The sequence below is a fragment of the Nyctibius grandis genome, chromosome 5 (assembly GCF_013368605.1).
Source record: "Nyctibius grandis isolate bNycGra1 chromosome 5, bNycGra1.pri, whole genome shotgun sequence".
NCBI lineage: Eukaryota > Metazoa > Chordata > Aves > Nyctibiiformes > Nyctibiidae > Nyctibius > Nyctibius grandis.
The window spans coordinates 70,909,456-70,933,085 of NC_090662.1; the positions used below are offsets into that span (position 1 = coordinate 70,909,456).

The window sequence follows — 23,630 nt, forward strand, 5'->3', positions numbered from 1 at the left end:
ATTGTCAGTTAGAAGTCTATGCTCTTCACTGAGCTTTGGGGCTTGTGTGAAATCTGGAGCGTAGGGACATAAATAGCAGTTGCCCCTGACCCTGGTTTGTATGCAGTCAAAGCCTCCCCTGAGCCATTCTGTTCATGGTCATCGTGGTAGTTAAGGGAAGGCAGCAAGAGATCAGTTTTGTTCAGCTGGGTTCTGAGAGGCAGCACGTTGCTTGATATCCATGAGGATTCTCCTTGAAAATGCCATTTCATTTGCATTTGGAGATTTAAATACTATACTAGATGGCACTGGACTAAAAGGAATGTCATTGAGGGGCCTGGAGAAGAAAAAAATGGGGAAAAAAAATCTGGGAGAATCACTCCCTCAAACCAAAAAGAAAGAGGCAGACAAAACCAGACACGTTATATGCAAACAGAAGTTGCCAAAAGAGCTGGTGGAGTTCCCTAGACTAGTTAAACCCAGTAATATTCTATATGTATTTTGAGAAATTATTCAGCATTAGCTACACTTGTGTCTCACAAAGTTGAGTGGGATTTGGTTTAGCTGTATCTGGAAGGAAGCACAGGTAACAAAGGCAGCACGCTATGATCGTTCAAAAAAAACCCCACCACCTCACAGATAAACCTGGAGACTTCCTTGTGAGAAACCCTCCTGTGCTTCATGCCTGAACTGACTGGTTTCGCAGCACTGAGGAAGGAAACGGTGTAGAATTACCAAGGATTTACAAGCAAGTAGAGATGATGTGAGGTGCTCAGACTAAGGTAAGGAAAAGCAGGCTGTCCTGCTCTCCTGGAAATCCCCCAAGGGTACCTAGTGCTGCTGCTGGAAGCAAAAGGATCATTTCAGCAAGCGCTCTTGGGAAGTTGCTCAATCTGTGCCTAAATTAGGATTAGACCAGAAAAGTCACTCTCAAGATACAATCACTCGTTATAGAAATACTCATGCCCATTATTTTTAATATTTTCAAGTATTAAACAACTGCATACCATGTCTGAGCTGCTGTCGATTCTGTGGGAAACCTTTTTATCTTCTAAATAGCTCGAAGGCACTCGGCATTGGGGCTTGGTTTGAGCGGGAGCCTGGGAGGGAGCAGCTTGCGGTTTTATTCTAGTTAAGAGGCTGTACTGGTGCCCAGTCAGAACTGCCTGAGCGTTACCTTGCGGATCACACACTAATCCTCCGGGCAGAGCTCCTTTTTAAAGGAAATCTATTTCAACACAACCCCACCGGCTGTTTCGTGAAGCAGCTCTCCCTGAATCGCAGAAAGAGCATGGACCAGAGCTTGCGATGATGTAAATTTTTTAAATCACTTGTTCTGACGCAGCAGGAAAACTCAGCTGAGCCACTGACGATTTTTAAAGCGTGCTAAAATGAACCCGACATGGGAAAAAAAAACCCAAACAAACAAACAAAAAAAAAACCAAACAAAACCCCATAACCCAAGACCAGCAAAAAAACCTTTCCCTCTCCCTCCCGGAGGCCACAACCCTCCGCACTGAGGTTTAGCTCCCGTGTCTCCGGTGCAAACCCAGCCGCGCTTTGCACGGGGAGAGCCGCCAGTTGCTGCGCCGTTACAAGCGGCGGGGACGCGCCGCGCTCAGAGGAGCGGGGCCTTCCAGCGGTTCGGTTCGTTTCGTTCGGCGGGCTGCGCGGCACCGGCCGCCAGGGCGGGGCGGGGGAGCGCGAGACGCCCGTCCCTGCGCCGCGAGCCAGGCAGGTGCCCGGGACGAGCCCGCGGGGGCCGGTGCTGAGGCCGGGGCCCGCCCACTGCCGGGGGGCGGGGCGGGGGAGCGGGCCGCGTGCGTGAAGTCATCTCCGTCGTCACAATGGGCAACACCTCCCTCCTCCCAGGCCTCCCGCGCGGCCTTTCTCCCTTAAAAGGACAATGGGGCGCGCAAAGCGAGAGGGCGCGATTGAGGAGAACGGAGCCGTGGGAACGGCGCACGCGCAGAGCGGCGGGCGCCGCGGGGAGGGGAGGAGCGAGGAGGAGGGGGCGGGGGAGCGGCGCGGGCTCGCGCGCCCGCGCGGGCTGGCAGGCGGGCAGAGCGCGGAGAGGGCGCGCAGCGGTGGGGATCGCGGCGCACCGCACGGTTGTTCGTGGGCGCGGGAGAGCGGTGAGTGATCCCTTCTTGTTTCTGCTTAGAGAGGGGGGAAGGAAAGTGCAGCCGAGGGGGAGCGGGAGGGTTAGGCTGGGGGGTTCGTTCGTTTGGGGTTTTTTTTTTTGTGTGTTGTTGGGTTTTTTATTTTTCTTGCAGTAGTCGGTGGTTTCTGTTAAGCACAAGTTAATCCCGGAGCCTGTCTTCCGTGCTGCCGCGGCTAAAAGAGTTTGCCGCCTGCAACAGTTTGACACGCGTGGTTCTTGTGCGCGGTGTTTTCCCTCTTTTTCTTCAATTAGTGGAGTTTAAAGGTCGGGAGAAATGCCTCCCGCATTGTTGCGGACCCATCCCGACAACTCTGACTCCCCGTCCCTCCCCGCAAAGTAAGATTAAAGCCAGGTTCTCGGCGATTTAACTCCAAAGCCGGTCCCCAGCTGCGGAGTGGATTAGGGAGACCGGGCTGCCTGGCAATACCGGACTGCACGGCACCCTTCCCGGGCCGCGGCTGCACAGCCTCGCCACGCGGGCTGCGAGGCACCGCCGGACCCGCCGGTCGTGCCTCGCCGGTGCGGAGCGGCTGGCGCAGGTGCGGCCCGGTACCGCACACCTGTAGCACCGGTGCGCAGAAGTTGGTGCCAGCGGAGGGACACGGTGGCGCCCGCGATTTCTCTCCTCGCCCCGTTTCACGGAGCGGGGGGAGAAATCGCGGGCACCACCGTGAAACACGGGGAGAGGAGAGGGCAGTTAATTTATTTCTTGTTATCGCTAGTATTTGCGGAGGGGTCGGGGTCTCCGCACGCCCTGAGAGGGGGGAAACGTGGGGCTGCAGGCTGGCGTGACACGTGCTGCCGGTCTCACGGGTCGCAGCGTGGGGCCTTCCCCATCGCGGTGGGCGCCCCACCGCCGTCCCGGTGCGGAGCGTTGCCGGCGTGGGGACGGCGCGGCGGGTGGCGATGGCGTTTTGCTGCTTTCGCAGCACAGCGCGAATGAAAGTCGCTCCCGTTGGCGTGTGCCCGGCCCCAACAAGTTTCAACTCCCGGTTTCCGCGGTGTTTGCGCGGCGGGGCGTGCGGCGTTGCCCCCGGCGCGGCACGTAGGCAGCGCCCGGCTGCAGGGAAAACAAAGGGCTCGCATGTGCTGCGGGCGCCGCGGCTCTCCGGCGCACCGGGGGAAAGCGCTCGTCTGCTTTGGGGGGGCTTCAGCCCCGGGGGGGTGGGGGGGTAAAACTTGTGCCACGGGGGACGGTGTTTTTTAGCGGCTGGCTGCCGGTTTTAGGAGGACTTTGGAGGGGTGGTGAAACTTTGGATGCACACGCGCACCTCGAGGTACCACGCTGCGCGCACGGCAATGGTGTGCAAGGGCGGGCGGGCGGGAAGCCGAGGCCCGCCGGCCGCCCCGGGGCTGCCGCAGGGTTGGGGGTGCGGGGGGATCCGTGTCGCCCCCGCCGCGACGTGCCCGTGTTGCTGGGAGGTCCGCGACGGCGCTTTGAAGTGCAACTGTTGCCATGTTTGAATTGCGTCAGGGCCGAGCCATGAGGAACCAGCGCGGGGCGGCGGGGGGACGTGACGGAACCGGACCGGGGGGCGGCCGTCACCCTGCTGGGGGCAGGGGTCGGGGTGCCTGGCGGGGCTGCCGCCGCTCGACCCCCGGCTTCCTGCCGTTTTACCCACCCCCCCGACGCGCCGGATGGGGCGGCTGCACCGAGACCGCGTGGTGGGGCGGTGTTTGCAGCGCGGGGGCCGCCTCGCAGCGCCCACCTCCGCGCCCGATGCTTTCCTCCCCGGCGCGCCGCCTTCCCCTTCCTGTGCTTTTTAATTTATTTTTAATTTTATTCGTCCTTCGGCAAGTTGAACGATTGGCAGCCCCGGGGCGGGGGGGGCTGGAGCCGCCCGCCTGTGTCCTCCCGCGGCTCCACCTGACCGGCGGGGCCGCCCGCGAAAGTAGTTCGGTCCGCCCCGGGGGGGGGGGGGGGTCTTTGTTCCCGGCGCTGCCGCGCCTCCGCCTGCCGCGGCCCCCAGCCGCCCGGCCAGCCCGCCGGCGGTAACGGGCGGCAGCCCGGGGCCGGCGCTTCCCCCGCGCCACGCGGTGCTCGGCGGAGAGCGGCCGCCGCCCCCCGCGCTGCGCCTGTCCCGGGAGCGGCGCGACCAGGCTCTGCTTTTTCGGGCATCTTTTATCATTTTTTTTTTTTTTTTTTTTTTCTAAACTTGCAGTTTTGCGCCAGGGAAACGCTCCCCGGTCGCGCTTTCCCTTTCATGAGGTAAAAGTTGCCGTCTTCTCTCGCACACCCATCTCCGGATGCGTGTAGCTGAAGGGATTTAAAAGGACCTGCCAAACCTGTTGTTTACTCGGCTGTGCCTTAGCGCAGCGCAGGGCTCGGTCCCACCCGCCCCGGGGCTCCGCCGGCGGCTCTCTCCTGGCGGAAACGGCCCCGGCTCGTCCTACAAGACTGGCGGCCTTGTCCCCGCCAGTCTGCTGACGGGCAGTCCTTTGGACCCAAATTATTCAATAATCATTACAATTGTAAAAAGAAGTTTGGAGCTGCGCCCCGGCGCTGTAGTTCTGTAGGCAGCTGGCGCAGGATGCTGCCCCTCAACCTGCTGGTGTGTGGCTGAAGCACGTGTCTCTTGGCGGGGCTGAAGGCAGGGCCCTGCCACCGTCCCCTCGTGGGTGGGGAGGGGAGAGGAGAAGGCCCACTGTCCTGAACTCAGGCCGGAACTTAAACAGCATCACATTTGTGGTGGAGGCTGAGTAACATACTTGAGCACAACCTAACTGTAATGTTCTCTTTTTCATTTTGAATTTTAATTCGGTGCTGGTGGAAGGTGGTAGGTTGGCAGCCATGGAGACATCTGTTTAACCCTTTTGCAAGGCAAGCCAGGAGGGTGATGGTTCCGCAGCAAACCCCTTTACTACTCTGTGCTTGCTTCCAAAGGTGAGGCTGTTTCTGTCATCCGTGTGCAGGGCGTGTGCTGTGGAAACCCCATTCTCCCCAGTCTGCACATAGCCAGATTCACTGTGTAGTTTACAGCTTCTTTTAAGATAAAAAGATTACACAAACTTTGCAGCGTAGGGGCAGACAGTGAACTGGAGGGCTTTCTGCTGACACCTGTGGACACTGAACTCCTTTGGCACCCAGGTAAATTCCAAGTTTCTTGGGATCTGTGGTCCACGGTAGAGAAATCGGCAAGTAACAAGTCGTGGGATTTTCAAACACACCCACAGGCATGCAGCATCCAGCTCCCACTGAAAGTAGGTGGGATTGAGTGCCAGAGCCTCTGGGAAAAATTCCTCCTCGCTTCTCTCCCAGCCCAGAGATTCTCAGAGAGGAGCTAATTGCCTACATTTGCAGTCTTTACTTTAAAAACAAAACATCACTGACTGCTCAGTAGAAGATGATGTTAAAGGAGCTGATAAATTCAGAGGTTAAAAATAAAAAACATAAAAACTGTGATGGTTTGTTGTCTTACTCATGCTGAACAGTTCTTTCTATCACCAAACTCTCTGAGTTTGAGCAATGATTCGTAACACCTGATGCTTTGTACCTCTTTCATAGTGAGATGAACAACATGCACACTCCTACTTGACAACCAACTGCTTCAGACTTGCACCCCTTGTAGCACTTGCTTTTTAACAGAAAGAAGAAGCTACGGAGCTGGGGCTTGAAAACTGAGTGGTGCAGCAGAATGCATGGGTGGGACTCCATTTCATGACTAGAGCCTTTGCCTTTCTGTAGGATGTGCTCAGTCCAAAGTCCAAGTGAAATGACCAGTTATATTACTTAAGGACATGGAAATGTATCCTTTTTAATGAAGTCACTTTAGTTATTTTGCCAAATAATTACTACTACTTCTGTTCCAAGTCCCCATCAGGTATGTTACCCTCCCTAAAAAAAAAAACAAAAACAAAAACAAAAAACAAACACAAAACCCCCCCCCCCCAAAAAAACAGACCAAAACTGTTCACTGTCTCGTGATCTCAAGTGTCCATGATACTTTTTCAGCAGCAGGTGGTTGCAAACATCATAACAGCTTCAGTGACTGTACTCAGATAAGCATCGGAGACCGCACTGTAGCACTTGCTTGAGAACATCCCAGGTTTTCCTTGCAGGGCTCCTGATCAGGCTGAGCGTGGTGTTAGTTATGCAATAGGAGTTTCGGGGGGGGTGGTGGAAGTCTTCTTTCAAGATGGAATGTCTGTGGGTGGGACAGGTTTGGGATTTTTTTTTTTTCTTCCCCCTATGCAAATCTTACTGATTACTGTTTTCATGCTTTGGCCTATCCCTTCTGGAGCAGTAACCGCATGGCAGTTCAGAGGAACACCCAAGTGGCTTATCCTTTCCCTTATTTTATCTAAATGGGTTAGGTACTTACTTCCCACTGAAGATCAGCAGGTAAGTAGGCTCCTTTGTGACTTGACTGCATCTGAAGACTTCCCTCAGAACAGCTTGTGCCCCAGCCAGTTTGACCCAAGGCTCAAACTTGGGAAAAAAATGTCCAGTGTGATTTTTGATAAGTGCTCGCTAGTTGCTGCCAGTTTTATCTGGTGTGCTAAGATTTCGCAGCAGCACTGAGCGCACAATGGTAGCTGCAGATGGTTCCCAGCAAAAGAGTGAGTGACTTATTTTGGCAGAGGAAAGATTCCTGAAGATGTAGTTTTGACCTTTTACTGGTTTCGCTCAGCTCATAAAGTGAAAACTCCACAGGATGCTGTTTCATTCGGATGTACCTGGGCTGTAGTGGCCAAATACAGCTTACCTCTGAGTAAAGTTGTTTTGGGTGGAGAGAGGAAGGGAAGTGGAAGGAAAATCTGAGGATATAGGGGACCAGAGGAGCATACAGTACTCACAGTTCTAAAATTATGGTTGTTGGAAATTAGTCACTCTGTTTTGAGCTATAAGGACAGATGACAGTGTAAAAAATGTTTTTGCAAATACTGAAGTTGCATTTTCAGATGATTCCAATAGCTTCATCTCTTACTTCTTTGGAGCACTCTTGCTTTGGGCAAATATGGGTAAAATATGGTTTTCCAGGATCCAATTTTAACTTTTATTCCAAAGTTTCTTTTTGCAGCCTGTAAACTCAGGGAGGAGGTATGTTTACGTTGAGTCTCTGATACAGATCAGCTTCTCTGTTGATGTACAGTTCTCTGTCCTACAGTTGATTTTCAGTAGAGGTATTGCAGTTTATTTCAGCAGAGGGACAGGCCCAAGAATTTATTAGCGAGACAAGCAACTCCGCTTCTGGCGCCATAGACAGCTTTGGAAGCATTTTTCATGTGTGTGCATGTGCCTGGGTGTATGCACTTGCAAATGTAAAAGCCAGAGCACGCATATTCTTTCTATATTAAGCCATTTGTTTCTTTTCCTTTAAAAGAAAAAAATTGCACCATTTTAGCTATGTTTCTTAGTTCCAATGAAGCGCTGTAGAGATGGGCATTGTGAGATTTTTTTTTTACTGACAGGAACCGGCTGCATCAACATGTGTAGGCTGGATCGTGTTTTTCTGTAGCCCAACTTCAGGGAGGCTGTGCCAAGGCTGTTTTGTACACAGAAGGGGAAATCAAATTATTTGCAGGCGTTCTCCTCCTCTCTGACAATGTACTGGCAGTTTTGGGTTGCACAAAGGGTGAATGCTCCAGGGTCAGAGTGAGGAGGTGGGAGGAGAGGAAGGTATTGAGTAGTTGGACTGGCATCCCTCTGCTCTCCCATAACCGCAGGGAATGTTTCTCTTTCAGCTTTGCAAGCAGGTGAGCATGTTCCTTCTGTGTTACAAAGGGAGACGCGCCTGACTTCTAGGAATTTCTTCCTTTCTATTATAAAAGGTTTTCACTCTTCTTGCGTGATTGGAAAGAATGCAGAAGGAATCTGGAAAGGCAAATGAAAGCGACTCAGCTTTTCTTATTTTAAAATCTGAAAGGGTTCAGAAGTTCTTCCCTAACTTGAAAACTTAATGAGCATCTAAAGCAATATCTCCTTTTAATTTAGATCATCAAATTAAATTTTGCGAAGAAAACTAAGCACCGAATTCTAGTCCTGACAGGTAACGAAAGCATGAAACCATTTTCACATATGTATGATGCATGCTGCTTTGTACCAGCCTTTCACAAATTTAATAGGCAGGGTGTGGTTTTTTTTAATTCTGCCCCTACTTTTTCCTGCAGTCTTAGTTATGAGTTCATTCAAGTTGCTAAAGGAGTTGTTTAAAGCATAACTTGGGGGAATAGCCACTTCTCCTTTTGCAGGGAGACCAGGGAGGACCACTTTCCCCCGACTTGGGTGAGTACTGCTCCCCTGCTAGGGCAGGTAAATCTCTATTTCTGCAGAATGACAAATACGTTCCACTACAATTTCTGATTCTTTGCTGGTGAGCTGTCTCTTTCACTTCTGTGCAACTGCTGATTTAAAAGACATCACGTATTTCAATAACATGCTTAAATTTGGCAAAATGATATTGTGTAATGCGTTTTAAATTTTGTGGAGCTGCATTCCTACTTGCCACCTTTTTATCTGTCCCAAATTTCACGTGGTTAAACTTGCACAGCAAAGATTCAGGCGTCACGGTAGCTGGCAGTCTAACTCCCTGGTTCTAATTTGAAATCTAAATTGCAAAGCTTTCAAGTTGAACCTTTTAAAGGGCCCAGTCATATGTACTTCTAAGTACACTTAAGTCTATAGAAATGTAATGTCAACTCCAGCACTAGACACACAATTATGGTTTAGAATGGAAGCTGAGACAGAGAGCTTTAAGTTTAGCAGTGCTGGTAAGTACTTCTAGACTCAAATGCTTCTACATTAGCTATTAAGCTCTCCAGCTGACAGAATATTTAGTGTATAATGGTCAAATGGCAACCGTGTAGGATTAAATGTGTAACTGGACTGACGCCTTCCATTTATAACGGCACTTCGATGCAGTTGCCAGAGAAATCTGTTTTACTTGTGGTTTTGCTACTAGCTCTTCCCCATTCAGGCATGATATATGGTAATACCGTTGCTGACCATTCATCAAGTGGGAAACAGATGGCACTAGTTTCCCTTCTATTGAAAGATTGTGTTGAAAGGCTGCTCCTGTGAGAATGAAAGCAACGATGCAAAACAAAATATTTTCAGAATATATGTGTCTGATGCCAGTCTTTGCCAGAACATTAATTGTAAAACATGCATCTTGTGCTATTGTGATATAAATACCAGCTGGTGACAGAAATCATCTCATCAGCATCTGGATTTCTGGGAGAAAACTGGTTAGAAAGTAAATCAAATTGTTGAGTTCAGTTCTGTGTCTTGCCCTGTAATAGTCAAGATGTTCTTGCTGCTGAAGTTTTGTGTCTGCAGTTAGTCTGACTTTCTAAAGAAAAGCACCAGACCGTGGACCTAACGTTGAGGTAGTCAAGTAAAACCTGAAATCACTGTTTGGTACTTGGAAATTCCCAGGTGAACATGCTGTTGGATCTCTAGAGGCTTGTTAAACACAGTGTCCTCAAGAGACTATCTCTTGAAGGAGCACATCGGATGCTAAGAAACAAAATACATACTCGTAAGTGTTTGCCTAGGCACTCCATTGTTTATTTGTCTTGACAGTCCAGGGATACTAACCCGATTTGGCTGTGCGTTCATATGAAAACATACCTAAGCGGAAGCAGAGAGTAGTTCTGAGTCTTAACTATCCCTTCACAAGCCCATTCAGCAGGTCACTAGTTGGATACCTCCTTTTACTTACTACAGCTGCTCCTGGCCTTCAGGCCAATGCTGTGCTAACAGAGGGAGCAGTGAGTCTCCTAAGAAACCTGCCAGCATTTGGGGTGACTTTGCTGGATGTTTGCGTGAATCATCCTTGTGAGAACCCAGCCCTAGGTGAGCTCCTAGTGCTGTAAGTGTGCACGAAGAAGAACGGAATACAGCACTTCAAGCCTGTGGCAAACAGCATGAGTTGGGACGGGGGAAAGGAAAGACCTGTCCCCTCCATCTCCCTCTTAACCAAGTCCCTTGCGGTCAACAGGCTCTGCAAGGGGTTTGGTCAAGACAGGCTTTTTGGAGAGTTGACTTGTGTCTTTCCACATGTCTGTGCAGCAGTAATTGCAAGGAGACACAATCTCAGTGGGCACCAAGTGGTCTTGTATCATAATATGCTAGACTGAAATGTAAACATGTACACTTCCAGCTGGATATGGGTTCCTTAATGGATTTTGTGTAAGAGTATTAACCAACAATATTAGGTAAAATTTTTGCTTTTCTGTTCTCTGGGAACCTTGTGCGGAACCTCATGCGTTTATTTTGCAGTGCTGCTCTGATCTTCCCCTCTGGGTTGGGGAGGGTGTGTATTTTTACCTCTTTGTGGAGGACTGTGACTAGGCCTGGGTGGTTCACTAGCTTTTGCTGTGATCCTGCAAAAATGCGTGGGATCTTTTTCCCTCACACGCAATCTCTGTCCATCAGTAAGGTAAGCACAATGGTGGTTTTGTGGAAGCGTATTTTTGACCTCGCCTGAAGCTGCTTTTCAAATTAGTTTATTGCTGTAATGGTGTAGCAAATCTTGGCACTGTAGACTGAAGATTTCAGGTTAATTTTCTCTGCCCCTCTGGAGGATATTAGAATTACATCCCTTACCTTCCCACACGTGGAAGATTTGGAGATCCCTATGCCACATACATTCACCAGTAACCCAAGTTGGGTTGCTGGGACTTGGCAGTCCCTGGGACTGAGAAGTGACTGGGAGTTCCCTCTCACCAGAATTGCCCACAAGTGATGGAGATTCTGCTCTCCTGAAAGTCCTGCCTGAGCTACTGCGTCTTTCAGTAGTATTTGTGGGGAGGAGAGGTAGTTTTCTAGTAGCTTCTGCAAGAATATAACAGCTTGGCCTTTTGTTACGGGAAGAGGGGGAAATCTTGTGTTACTTGCATGTTTCCATCTGATTTTAATTTTTTTAAAGCAGAAGTTCTTAGCAGTGGGAACCTGTTCTCATGGAGCTTCCTGCAGCTGGTGGCCTGTCCCCTCTCTGAGTAGTTCGTGTGTGATAAGAAGTGGCAGGGGTGGCTGCTCGCTCCCTGCAGCAGGTGGTTGAGGCAAACCTTGCACCGTGGTCTGTTTAAAAGACAACCTCGTGGAACAGTCCCCACCTGTGTTATAAGGCAGATGCTCTGTGGCCTGTGAGGACTTGCTGTGTGTCCAGGCCCAGCGCCAGGAAAGCACTGGCTTTGCTCAGTTGTTGGTTTGTAGTTGTGAAGCACTGTGGGAGCTCTGTTTGCTCTGACAGCTTCTCATGCTGTGTCAGACTGTGCCTAACAGGAGTCTGCACTGGGGAGTAACTGCTGCTTGGGGAGAACTGATTTGGTGGGGGGGGGCATCATGTGTTGAAGGGGTCTTTGTCATGGTTACTGCAGTAAAACCACTTGTAACTAACTTGAAAAGTTTCTGCCTGGAAAACACCTCCACTGTACGCTACCTGCTCTGATAGCAAATCCCAGCCCCAATGTACTGAAAAGGGCAGGCAGACCTCTAAGAGCAGCATGGCTTTTGGCTTTCCGAGCCGGTGCTGAGTTTGCAGAGCTGGTGGTTAAGAAGAAACAACTTCCCTGTAAATGGAGTGCCTTTTGCTCTGGCGTCATTGGCGGTGGCTGGGATGTGTGGTGGGCACATGCTGAAATGCGCCCCAGAGTCCTGCTCCCTGGCCCTTTCCTAGCTGGGTTTTCTTCCCATGGAAAGCAGGGCAGGGAAGGTGGGAGGGTGAGAACTGAGGCTGTGCCAGCACGGAGCTGGGATGAGGCTGGGATGCTCACCCAGGCCTGAGAACTGAGAAGTGCCCCTGGGTCCCGCAGTACAGACATGGCCATAGAGGGCTGGGTGGGACTCCACCCTGCTGGTTTTTAGAGTGGCTTTTCAGGTATGTCTGCCCTACAGCCTAGAGGTATGACTGCAGCTCATTTGAAATTACTCCTACTCACTCTCAACAAAGTTTGGCAGGGATGTTTCCAACAAACACAGGTGATGATGATGAGGTAGTTCCATTGACCCAGAGTTCAGCTGCCAACTACTTACCCAGGGGCTTAGGCAGGCTCACACAGCCCGTCCTGCAGCCTGTTTTGCCACATACATAGGGCTTTCCTTAGCCAAGTCAGCTGCATTCACACCTCTGGGTTGTGCTGTTGTAGATGTGCCCTTAGAGTAGAATTGTGCAGTAAATGATTTTGTCATGAGTCCTGCTGGGTATTGCTTAATATTCCAGCTGTTGTTAATTATTTTTTTTAATAAGAAAGTGTGTTCTAGGTGCATCTCCTCTTTTGGGGCAATGCAGGATAGAGCTATGGCCTAATCTAGCAGTTTCCCATCCTGAATTATAATTTACTTTTGGTTTTCCCAGTGAATTGCCCAGGTTTTTCTTTCAGTATCTAACAGTGATAAGTAACACCAGTTCCTGTTTGTTTTCACAGTTTGCAGCTGGGAGGAAAAGATGTTTGGCTTTCACAAACCGAAGATGTATCGGAGTATAGAGGGCTGCTGTATTTGCAGAGCTAAGTCTTCCAGTTCTCGTTTCACAGACAGCAAACGTTATGAAAAGGATTTCCAGAATTGTTTTGGGTAAGATTGTTTCTTTAGTGAACATCGTGATCAGTCATGTTGTTGATCTCAGGGCCACAAACCTGATGTGCTGTTCCTCTTGCTCTGAGAGACAGAAAGATTAGGTTAGCAGAGGTGGGTTGGTGGAGGCAGGCTGGCTTCAGCATCCTTACAACTTTCCTGGCGAGGCCAGGAGGGGCTGGATGCTCTGCTGCAGTGTATGGTACCAGTTGATTGTCAGTCTGCTGTTGGCTGCCAACGGAGAGCTGCTGTAGTTCCTCACGGTGAAGGGTCAGGGTCATGCCTTTCCCACCTCACAGCATGTGCAGGGACTTAGACCCTTAGAGGTATAAATTCCCCAACACAAGATGGTAAACAGCACCGGTCCATGGAGGTTTTCTGTGGCTCTGAAGATTCAAGAATGTTAAACAAAACTTGAAGGGTAAATATTTAGCAGTTCCAGCAGGGTTTGTGCACAGTACCTTGTTTCATGTATTGGTGCCTTTGTTCAAATAGGGCATATCAAGACACTGTTAAAACTTCTCATTGGAAACCCATTCTGATGGAAAGTGAGCAGCAAGTAATTAGCTTTCCAATTAGATAATGTTACACACGATGTTACTTGAAAGCATTGATAAGCAAAACTATAAACACCAGTGATTTCTTGTATCAGCTGCTGTGACATTTTAACTTTTTTGAAGTACTTCCTAAGAACTTTGAAATTCTGTCTAAATTTGTGTCCCTGAATTGTCAGCAAAGCAAATTCTTCTGTGATAGTTTGTATTTTTTTTTTTTTTTTACTTTGTTTATTTTGAAATTTTTTTCTGAGGCACTAAGAATTTCTCCTGTTTATTCTGTGGTTTTCCATGAAATTCTTTCCCCTGGAAAAAAGTCTGTTGTCAATAGATATTTTCTGCTTTTTCTTTCCAGTCTTGTTGAATTACCTCTCATCAAAATCTTAGGCCTGAGTGGAAATTTCATGCATCATATTAAAAGCTCTATATTCATATCAGTATTGCTGCTCTTGTCTCAAGTGCTTAACTTCATATGTGTAAATCTTTGCAATCTTTAGAAATATTTTCTTCTCCCCTTTTTCTAGAAACACTCAAATATTGAAAGGACAAAAACAGAGCTTTATAGTGCTTTGTGTTTACCATGGATTTTTATACATAAATCTGGTGCTGACAATTTTCCTTGTCATATTTGTTGGCTACTGTCCTTGGCAGTGGGAGGACACTGTGAAGGCCCATGACTTTTTTTTTTTTTGTTAACTACAATAAAGAAACTTGCAGTATACCAGGGCCTTTGGTCTTGTGCTATCTGAAATATGTTTGCCAAGGTAAAAATGCAGTCTTAACACTAAGCAAATAATGGCTTATCTGAGCCTGTCCTGATCATCTATAAATACTTCAAATTCTTCCCATTTAAATAGCTGAAAAATTCTACAGCGTATCCCCTTTATATTTCTTTTAGCGTGGATTAGTGGTAGAGACGATTTCTGAAGAAAGCTCGTTAAAGGGAGCGAGTATTGCTGTCATTCCAGTGAATGCTGTTTCTGAAACCTTATCCTATGCTTATGCAGGAGTGTGTTAGGTGCTATTTGTTACTCATCCTTGAAGCTCTGTGAGAAAGTTAAGAGCTGAATAAGCTTTTGTCAGATCTCTGAGGTCTGTTCCCAAATGTACATTCAAGGAATGTGATTATTCCTCCTCCCTCCCTCTCCAATCAAACCAACCAACCCACTGGAACTGTGTGTTATTTTTTTGTGGGTGGTGTGGGGTTTTTTTTTTTGAAAAAGCAGAACCAGCGGAAGGTGATGGGACTGTTGTTTTTAGTGCCTCTCTGGAGGCAGATTACAACACCTTTTATTTCTATATGAAGAGTGCTTTCTGAAAGGGAGACCTGGTCTTTAAGTGTCAATGTTTGAGCACCCCAGATGAATTGTAATGCCTGAAAAACAGAACTTGAGAACCCTTCTTTTCCCTCAATTTTTAGGCTTCTTGCTATTATCAAGCCAGGGCGGGATTGGGGGGGGGGGTGCTTTTATTAACTGTTGTCAAGTGATTTTTGCTTTTGTTTTTACCAGGCTCCATGAGGCCCGCTCAGGAGATATTTGCAATGCCTGTGTCCTTTTGGTGAAAAGATGGAAAAAATTGCCAGCAGGATCCAAAAAAAACTGGAATCACGTTAGTAATTTATTTCTCCTCTATCCCAAAACTAACTCATCTCTGCCTTAGTCCATCCTGCTAGAGAGGGGAGGTGCTGGCAAGGATTTGGGGTTTACTATTTCCTCCACACTCTCCCTTCCCACCCTCACCACCTCTAAATCCTTCCGGGAGTATTTCATGTTACATGGCTCGTATCTGTCTTTGTTTGGCTTACGTGCAAATGGTGATTATGCAAGCCTAGGATGGAGTCACAGACTAACTTACCTTGTAATTCCTTGTTTTCACAAGCTCATAACTTTGTCCAATAGTCTCTTATGACACTCAAAACATTTCAGATTTGGCCTCTATCCAAAATTGGTCGCTCTTTTTTTTTATTTTTTTTTTTTAATAGTTTGAACAAGCAAGGTGACTTGCTCCAGCAACACATAAATCAGTGTCGTTTAGTCAGATAATTATAATGACTAATATCTCGCAGCTATTCCCACTCATATATTCTGTTTTGATACGTCTAATTCAGTTTGGGCCTAGGGCTGGGAAGATGATCAGGATTCTTTATGTATGTTATAATCTTTATTCAGGAAGCCTTGGTGGTAATGGGAGCCAGAACTATGGTTATTACTACCACTAGCTTTATTCAGAAGTTAAATTGATGGATTTTTTTAAAAAAACTCGAGGGCAAATGCTTGGCAAACACTCTTAACAACCTGTATTGGCTTAAACAACTGCTGTCTACTAAACTGAATTTGTCAAAAATAGGAAGAAGGCAAAAGTTGAACCGAATGCACTTTTTAAACTAGTTTGCTGCATTTTCCTACAGACTCAGCCTCTTACAAACCAGATTTAAATGAAATGTTAAGAGTGCTGGTGGACAGAACTGCCTTGGTTTAACTAAATTCGTTTTGAACACCTTCAGCTAAGTCAGTAGATACTTTAACTAGGGCAGTATCTGGGCATGATGCAGAAGTATTATGCATGCATTTTCTATGTTCTAGGTGGTAGATGCCAGGGCTGGACCCAGTCTTAAAACAACATTGAAACCAAAGAAAATGAAAACTCTGTCTGGAAGCAGAATAAAGAGCAATCAAATCAGCAAACTGCAAAAGGAATTCAAGCGGCACAGTAAGTGCATCCAAAGAGATTTTGGCAATAAACTTTGGCCTCCCCTAACATAGCTTACTGTTAGCTGGCCAAGCTGAATCACCATCTAGATTCAATTGTACGCTCACACATTTGGGCGCTCTGTGTTTTCACAGCGTCTCATCCTCCAAGGGGTTGGAGAGTGCGTGGAATGAGGAGGGAGAGCTTGTGTGCAGGGTGGGGTGTGAGACAGGTGGGGGAGTGGGGAGCTTGGCTTTAAAGTGTAGGCAATTGTAGCTTATGTCCCACGCTATAATGATATATCTCCAGAAAGAATTTCTTCGGCAAGACCCTCATTGAAACTGAAGTTGGAAGAGGTTTCCCCCTACTCTCAGTTAATGTGCTGCAGCCATTTTCAGCTCTTTTCCCAAGAAGCGCTGTTCTGTTGATTCCACTATCAGTCTTTTTCTTCCATACATATTTTCAACCCAGGCATTCTATTTAGCCTTGATTTTTCCCTTCCCTTCAAATTCCTACCATGTTTCCTCTGTATGGTTTCTTTACACCTTTCTCTGCTAGTCTCAGTGATTTCTTCCCACTAGCACTTAGACTCTTCAAACAGATTTGGATTCATAGCTTTCCAACAAAGCCATCTGCCAGTTATGCTCTAAATACATGTTGCTACTTCAGGTTTTCCCTCTAAAGCAAACCTTCCAGCTTCTTAACTGTTGCTGACTTGGTCTTCTCTCTCTTTCAATTATCCTATCTGGCCTGAAGGAAAAGGTCTGCAAAGAATCAGTAAAGGCCCTGACCCAAAGAGCTTGTGTCTGCTCATTCAATGTGCCATAGTTAATCTAATTGTGTTACTGTGGGTGCTAGTTGATAACTAAAAGGTAGGCTGGTGGACCCTCTGTTAAGGTGTGCATCTGCATGGAGTCCAGAGTTCATAGTCTCGATCCAGGAAAAGCTCAATACTACCTAACCCACTGCACTAATGAGCAGAGCTTTGCAAGACTTTAACTGAATGGTTAAGAAAGGAGATTTACAGTGAGAGAGAAAGTACTAGGTCTGAAGCAGAGACCCCCATCATTTTCAAGGATCTTCCAGTGATTCCAGAGCGGGACTAGGATCTTGTCCAAAGTGTGGCCTGCACAGACTATGTTTGAGAGCCAGGAACTGAAGCCTGATCCTGAACCTCCTTTCCAGTCCCTTGTGTACAAGGACCCACTCCAGTTCCGAGGTCTGTCTCCCAAATACTGACAGGTAGTCTCTCTATTGAAATCAACAGGGGCAAGTGAAAAATATGTTGCCATTGTTAGGTTTTTCTTTTTAATTAAAAGCAGTCTGTCTCTCTGTTCCCAATCCACATGTGACCTTTTGCATCTAACGACTTATGCTCTTCCTGAGACATGTCCTGATTCTTGCATTTATTCTTTCCCCTACAGATTCCGATGCCCACAGCACCACTTCAAGTGCCTCCCCAGCTCAGTCGCCCTGTTATAGTAATCAGTCTGACGATGGTTCTGACACAGAGATGAGCGCTGGGTCCAGCAGAACACCAGTTTTCTCCTTTTTAGATCTCACATACTGGAAAAGGTAAAAAGTAACAGAAGGTGCACTCTGTGCAGATAGCAATTCACTTAATGTACACAGTGCTTGATTCTGCTGCTTCAGGAATTTGCTGCTGTTGAACTTAACTTGTTCAAGTATATAATTTAAGTCACAGAATATTACACAATATCTGTCTGTCTTTGGAAAGAAATGCCATGTGTTTAAGACATTTTCCCCTATCTCCCTCCAGTTCCCTAAATACTAATACAGTTGCTGGAAAAGATCTTTACATTTTTGGGAGTAACAGATACTGCCTGTCATTATGTTGTCTTAAAACTGTGCTCTGTAGACGTGATGTGTTACCAAGTACAGCAGTGCCCTCAGCTTGACAGCAAAACACAGCATTTGATTTGGTTGACCTGTGATGGTAGTCATTTAAAAAAAAAAAAATCTGTAGTGGGAGGAAAACCACAAGATTTTCTGGGAGCTGACTAGCTTGTTATCTTTTATTGCCTGTTGTGACACTGTAATCCCTTGTTTAGCTAATTGCTCTATTGAAATTGTTGTGACTTTGCTGCCTTCTCTCAAATAGTATTTGCAAGTGCATTGTAGTCAAGGTTAGTTCAGCCCAGATAGCTGTGTATCTGAAACTTCTCTGGGAAGCAAAATGGAGGACTTTGTTTTGTATAGACATGGGTTTGTTCTTTTTTCTTCTTTTTCTTTTTCTTCCCCCCCCCTCCCCCCCCAAGCGGTGTTGTGGATTTAGACAGACTTGTTTTCTCTTTCTGAGCAGCTTTTTTCCTCCTGTCCTCTGAGCTGGAGGCTCAGAAAAGTAATACCTTGGGTCAAACTGATTTTTTGCATTTCTGTATATTCTAAACACACAATCTCTGTCTCTCTCTCCCTGCCATTTCTTCCAGGCAAAAAGTCTGCTGTGGAATTATTTACAAAGGGCGTTTTGGGGAAGTCCTCATAGACACTCATCTCTTCAAACCTTGCTGTAGCAATAAAAAGTCTGCCACTGAAAAGCCAGAACAAGAAGGACCACAATCTCCAGCAATCTCCACCCAAGAGGAGTGGTGACTTCCTTGGATAGCTGCAGAAGGTTATACAGATCCTCTTTTTCTCTGGAAAAATACTAGAAGAGTGACTATTCACTTTGGACACCTGCTATGCTGCCAAAAGACTATTCTCTAGAACTGTTTTGGGTTTTACTGCTACAATTCCACAAACTCTGAAGCCAGTTTGTATCCTTTCAGAAAGACTGTACATAATATTTAAGATGCTATGGAACACTTGGCAAAGCTGAATGCTGCTGCAAGGTTGTCTAATCTTCCCCCCCTCTTCACCCTCCCACTCGCTTCACAAGTGATTATGAGGATGGGGTTTTGTATGTTAAAGTGTATGTAGTTCATGCTTCTGTATTGAAAGAAGCAGTGGTTGTAAGGCATTTTTTTTTTAAGTTGGTTGGTAACCTCCCTTAAATCCCCAAGAAAATATTTCATTTTTAGACATGTATGAGTCAATAAGATGAACTAATACATAGAAATGTTATAAGTCACCTCTCTAGTTATATAAATATATATTTTTTAAAGGTGTGGAGATCTCACCCTATACTACTGACGTAAGAAAGACAAATATTTCATCCCTCCTATGTGACACAGACTGGTAAACTGCAGACATCTCTACTACAAGTGGTAGTTATCTGAGAAGGCCCCCAACATAAAGTGCTCTTCAGAAGGGGTGGGAGAGCTCTCCTAAGCTAAGGAGGAAGATTGACCTAATAATTAAACATAGCGAAATGGGAGGCTACTTCGTTTTAATCCAGCTGCAGACACCCTGGGCTTCATGTAGTAACTGACTGGTGATTGGAGATGGACCAAGAAAACATCTTGATGCCCAAGTTAGGTGTAGATGATGGCCAAAACTGAGTAGCTGCTATCTGTTGGCCCAGTGCAGCTGAAATGTGACCACAGACTAGACTTCCTGCTGGTTTGGGACCTGACATAGAACCAAACCCCTCGTGAAGCAAATCAGGCCCTGGTCCAGGGACATAACCTGATTGCAGCCAGGGGTCTGGATTCACGATTGCTGTTTTGGAACCCTTCCCCTGCAATGCTTCTCTGTGTTTGGGTTTTTTGTTCGTTTGTTTAAAAGACCACCAGATCAATGCTTTTGTGAATATCGAATATGAAAATTCTGTTAAGAATGGTGCTGTACTGAATCAAGGCAGCTCTGTTTGCATACGCGATCAACAGGTAGTATTTCTTACATGGATTCCCAGCCAAACTGGTGTGCAAACCATTGTGACACTCCTTCAAACTCCACTTTGTCCATAGGGTGGAAGCAGCTTCCTGCGAGAGTGTGCTGCAGTTTTAGCTCTCAATTGCTTCATGTTCCTTTTATGAAGGTTCAACTTGTGTAAGTTGGAAATTCTGCTTTTTTTTTCTTTGTTTCTGTTTTTGGGGGGAGGGGAGATTTTTCTTACTATTACTCTTTTGGGATATTCTACAATGAATTACTACAAGCTTTCCTTTTTATGAGAGTCATAGGCATAATACTGTGGTGGGTAGGGCTTAGGACTGGATTTCCATGTAATCTCACTTCCTGAAATGGGAATGCTTAGCAAATGAAAATAGAGGTAGGGAGGGATACGCAGGTTTTAAGAGGAGCCTCTACCCTCAAAGCTTTTTTTTTCTTTCTTTTTTTTTTTTTTTCCCCCCCTCTCCTTCTGTTAGGTAAGCCAACCTCCAGAGAGAAAGAACATCAGGGGAAACAGGGCTTTGACTAATCACAGCCTTACAGCTTAGAGCTTTCATTGGTCTTATTTTGCTTTTCATAAACTCTCTGAGGTTCTGAAGAGAGAACAAAGCTGCCTACCTTGCTTTCACCTGCAACCAAATAGAATCATTTAGGTTGGAAAAGACCTTTAAAATCATCAAGTCCGACCATAGATACAGTGGATACTTGCTTGTATAACGGCTTAACTAGGTTGGTCGTGTCTATTAAGGGCTTGAGCAAGAGTCCTGGCTGTTCTTGCAGACACCTGCTTTCGTTTGAATTTGCGTTTTCAGCATCAGTAATTCTGTACACCTAAGGCTGCAGTATTGGTGGTAGGATGTGCTCAGATATGGATCATCTCTTCTCTATTTATTTATTTATTGCTAGATTTCAACCGTCAACTGCTTCCCCTACTCCCTCCCACCTCTTCTATTCCCAGTAGTAATGCAAAATGAACTGTATGTAGTCATGCACTTTGTATTAATGTATTAGAAATCTATGGAACCTGTTTTGTACTTTTATACTGTTCAGACACTTGTAATCCAAACTTTTTTTTTTACTAGGGTAATGAATAAATTTAGACTTATTTAGAAAATAAACAACTTCTCTGTTTATTTCAGCTCTGTTCCATTGATTAGACTTTGTGTTTGAACCAGCCCAGGCAACCCATGTTTCTATTTGAACAAGACTTCAAGACCTTTTTTTGAGGGGTGAGATAGTTCTCTTCCTATTTAATTTGGAAAGAAGAGCAGAGCAAGGGAAGGAGGTGGTGTTTATTGTGATAGACAGCTGTCTTGGGGCAGAATCACAGAGCTTTCCCTTGGCACTGCGTGTGTGTCAGGCATTTGTTTACTGGGAATGATCGGTGGTGCTGACATTCGGTGGTCCCAGGGGCCTTGCTCTCTGTCTAGCTCACCGGTGTTCAGCGAAGGCCAGCTGAAGCAACAGCGTTAAAGGGTTGGTGCTGACGTGTGGAAACATCCCTTTCCAGATCCTGTGGAGTCAGTGGAAGAGACTAGTGCTCCTTTTCTGAAGCTGGAGCCTGGAGTGTTTCTTCCCACGACAGGCATAGTCAGCTAGATGAGCTCCAGCACACTGGTGGGAGCAAGGGCTCTGGCAGGACATGGCCATGAGTAACTGAGTTTAGAAGATGAGGCTATTCCCCGACAATGGGGAAAACATTGCAACCTCAAGCACGATGGCTTGTTGCAAGAGACTTATTTTGGTCATTAGTGGAGACACTGATTTATTCCCGCTGATATGCGGGCTGTTTTCTTATAAATTGAGCATGATGATATGCAGAGATTCATGTTGAAATCATTTCAGTGAAAGCTCTGCATAGACTGCAAGACCACATGACTTTAATGTAATAGCATCTATTTTGGACATATTTACATTATCTGCTGTAGATGCCTAAACATACCTTGGGCATGATTCAGTTCCCCTAAAGTGAAAAGCTATATGTAAAGTCACTGAAGAGAAGTAGGTGCACCTTCCCTTACACTGCTGTTGCATGCCAGTGATTACAGGTACTGTCTAGGTAACCTCCCAGTGCTGAGAACACCAGTGTTGATGGACAGAGGGGTTTGTGAGACAGATAACCTAATGGAGGGCTACAGCTGCAGAGGAGGAAGCTCCTATGGGAACATAGGGGAGTCAGGGATCACCATCTTCAGAGCAGTGTGAAATGAAATCAGGAGGCAAAATCCTGGGTAAAGCCCTCCTGTGCTTCACCTGGATCAGCTGTCACAATGATATGTGACATCTGCTAGAATACCTCACAGTGCAAGCATGATAAAGATGCTTTACACAGGATTGTACTCAAAAGATGAGAAAAACAAGACACGTGACAAGATGTTATTTTGCTGGGGATCACCAATGGATAGGGAACAGAACCACGATTTCCAAAACCTGATCTGAGTGCCCAGTGCTGCTGGTGAAGCATGCAATGGCAGATGCTGTTTGCTTTTGTATGGTGCCGCATGAAGAGTAATTTTATTCTGATTTGTACAACATGGAAATCTCTCTGTGACTTCTAACCTGCTTTCTGAGCAGGTGACTGGGTGCCATCCACCCCCAGTTACTATATACAGTTACAACTCTTCTGAAGTCATATAAAAATTTAGTTTCAATATGATGTGAGAAAAAGGGAAGCTCCTTCTCAATGGTTCTTGTAGCACATGTCATTTTTAGGTTGTTCAGATGAGGAGTGAGAGCAGTCTGTCATGTATTCTGCAGACATGGGCCCGTGATTGCCTCCATCAGAGACGCAGCTCCTTTTTGGCTTGTTTTCTGCTTCCTTCCCATGGGAATTTGGCCACAACGGGGGAACGGGAGCACGTGTCCAGGTCCCCTTTTTTCAGATACTTGAAGTGGCACCGGGGAAATGCTGCTGGCTTCCTCCATATATACAGTCTACAGTAAACAAACACAAAATCTGTGCTCCCTTGCAGGATAACTCCATCTAGGGTTTGTAAAGCTGTTGAGGTATCTCTTTGGTTGTGATGGGCATCGTGTAGCAAATGTAGCCTTTTCAGCAAACCTCGTTTTGCTGTTTGGAGGAGAGGTTGCATTTGGTATTTCTATTGGAAAGCCCACGTTTGTGTTGACCTACAATGAGTTTGAGTTCTTTTGGTGTGGGACAGGTAAGTTACACGGTTATGGGCCTGGAGAGGAGAGGGAGTGCAAAAAGGTATACAAAACACTTGTGTACTTCCAAATCCTGAATGTATTTGAAGGGAACGTGACACTGACATTTCATGCCATCTATCATAAAGTATTTTAGCTCTGTTTTATTAGCGAGAATTATTTGGAGGATATTTTTTAATGTACCCAAAAGGTTATCGCTACCGGAGACCATGACATCTGCTTTGCCATAGCCTCCTGCCCTGTAGAAGATAGACTGGAAAGGGACAGATTGTCCAGGTGTCCTACACCTTCGGTTCTGGGCATGGGAACGGCCCTTTTCGTGATCCTGCTCAGCCCTTGCCCTCACCCTTGGCTGAAGGCTTCTCTTCACTACAGATGCTGTTTCAAGTGATCTCGGCCTCAATGAAACCTGGCCCCAGGTGTCTGCTGAAGCCAAACACTGGACTGGGATGGCTGGAAATGGACTGGGAAGCATGCTTGTTGTGGGCGAGACTTCTTAGGAAGGAGATGTGGGAATGGGGCACTTTGGGGGCTGCAAAGAGGTGTGAGGCAGGTTTATTGCTGACCTCTGCAACGTGGCCTGATGATACTGGGAAAATGTGGACATTATGAGGAGGTTTACAAGCCTCGGTACCGAGAGCACTGCAGGAGGCACCGGTGCAAACAGCTGCCCTGTCAGGAGAAAGGAGCTCACAACTTCCTAGCGCAGTCACGTCCGTTTTGTGCCACAAACAACGTCCTCCCGCCAAGACCCTCAGTGCCG

At 46.7% G+C, this 23,630-nt stretch overlaps 1 protein-coding gene across 1 annotated transcript; it reads left to right on the forward strand.

Moving 5' to 3' along the window:
* Nucleotides 1-2,035: 2,035 nt before the first annotated feature.
* On the forward strand, nucleotides 2,036-20,770 carry SINHCAF (SIN3-HDAC complex associated factor). The gene is made up of 6 exons (XM_068401534.1): nucleotides 2,036-2,114; nucleotides 12,515-12,662; nucleotides 14,728-14,827; nucleotides 15,802-15,928; nucleotides 17,332-17,482; nucleotides 18,358-20,770. Exons 2-6 carry the CDS (start codon nucleotides 12,535-12,537, stop codon nucleotides 18,518-18,520), a joined length of 669 nt encoding a protein of 222 aa, XP_068257635.1. The 5' UTR covers nucleotides 2,036-2,114; nucleotides 12,515-12,534; the 3' UTR covers nucleotides 18,521-20,770.
* The last annotated feature ends 2,860 nt before the right edge of the window (nucleotides 20,771-23,630 follow it).

Bases quoted from the DNA above. Each gene is read 5' to 3' on its own strand.
- SINHCAF (XM_068401534.1), top strand. From the start codon at position 12,535: ATGTTTGGCTTTCACAAACCGAAGATGTATCGGAGTATAGAGGGCTGC. The intron at 14,828-15,801 runs GTTAGTAATTTA...TCTATGTTCTAG, and splicing joins CCAAAAAAAACTGGAATCAC to GTGGTAGATGCCAGGGCTGG. The intron at 17,483-18,357 runs GTAAAAAGTAAC...CATTTCTTCCAG, and splicing joins GATCTCACATACTGGAAAAG to GCAAAAAGTCTGCTGTGGAA.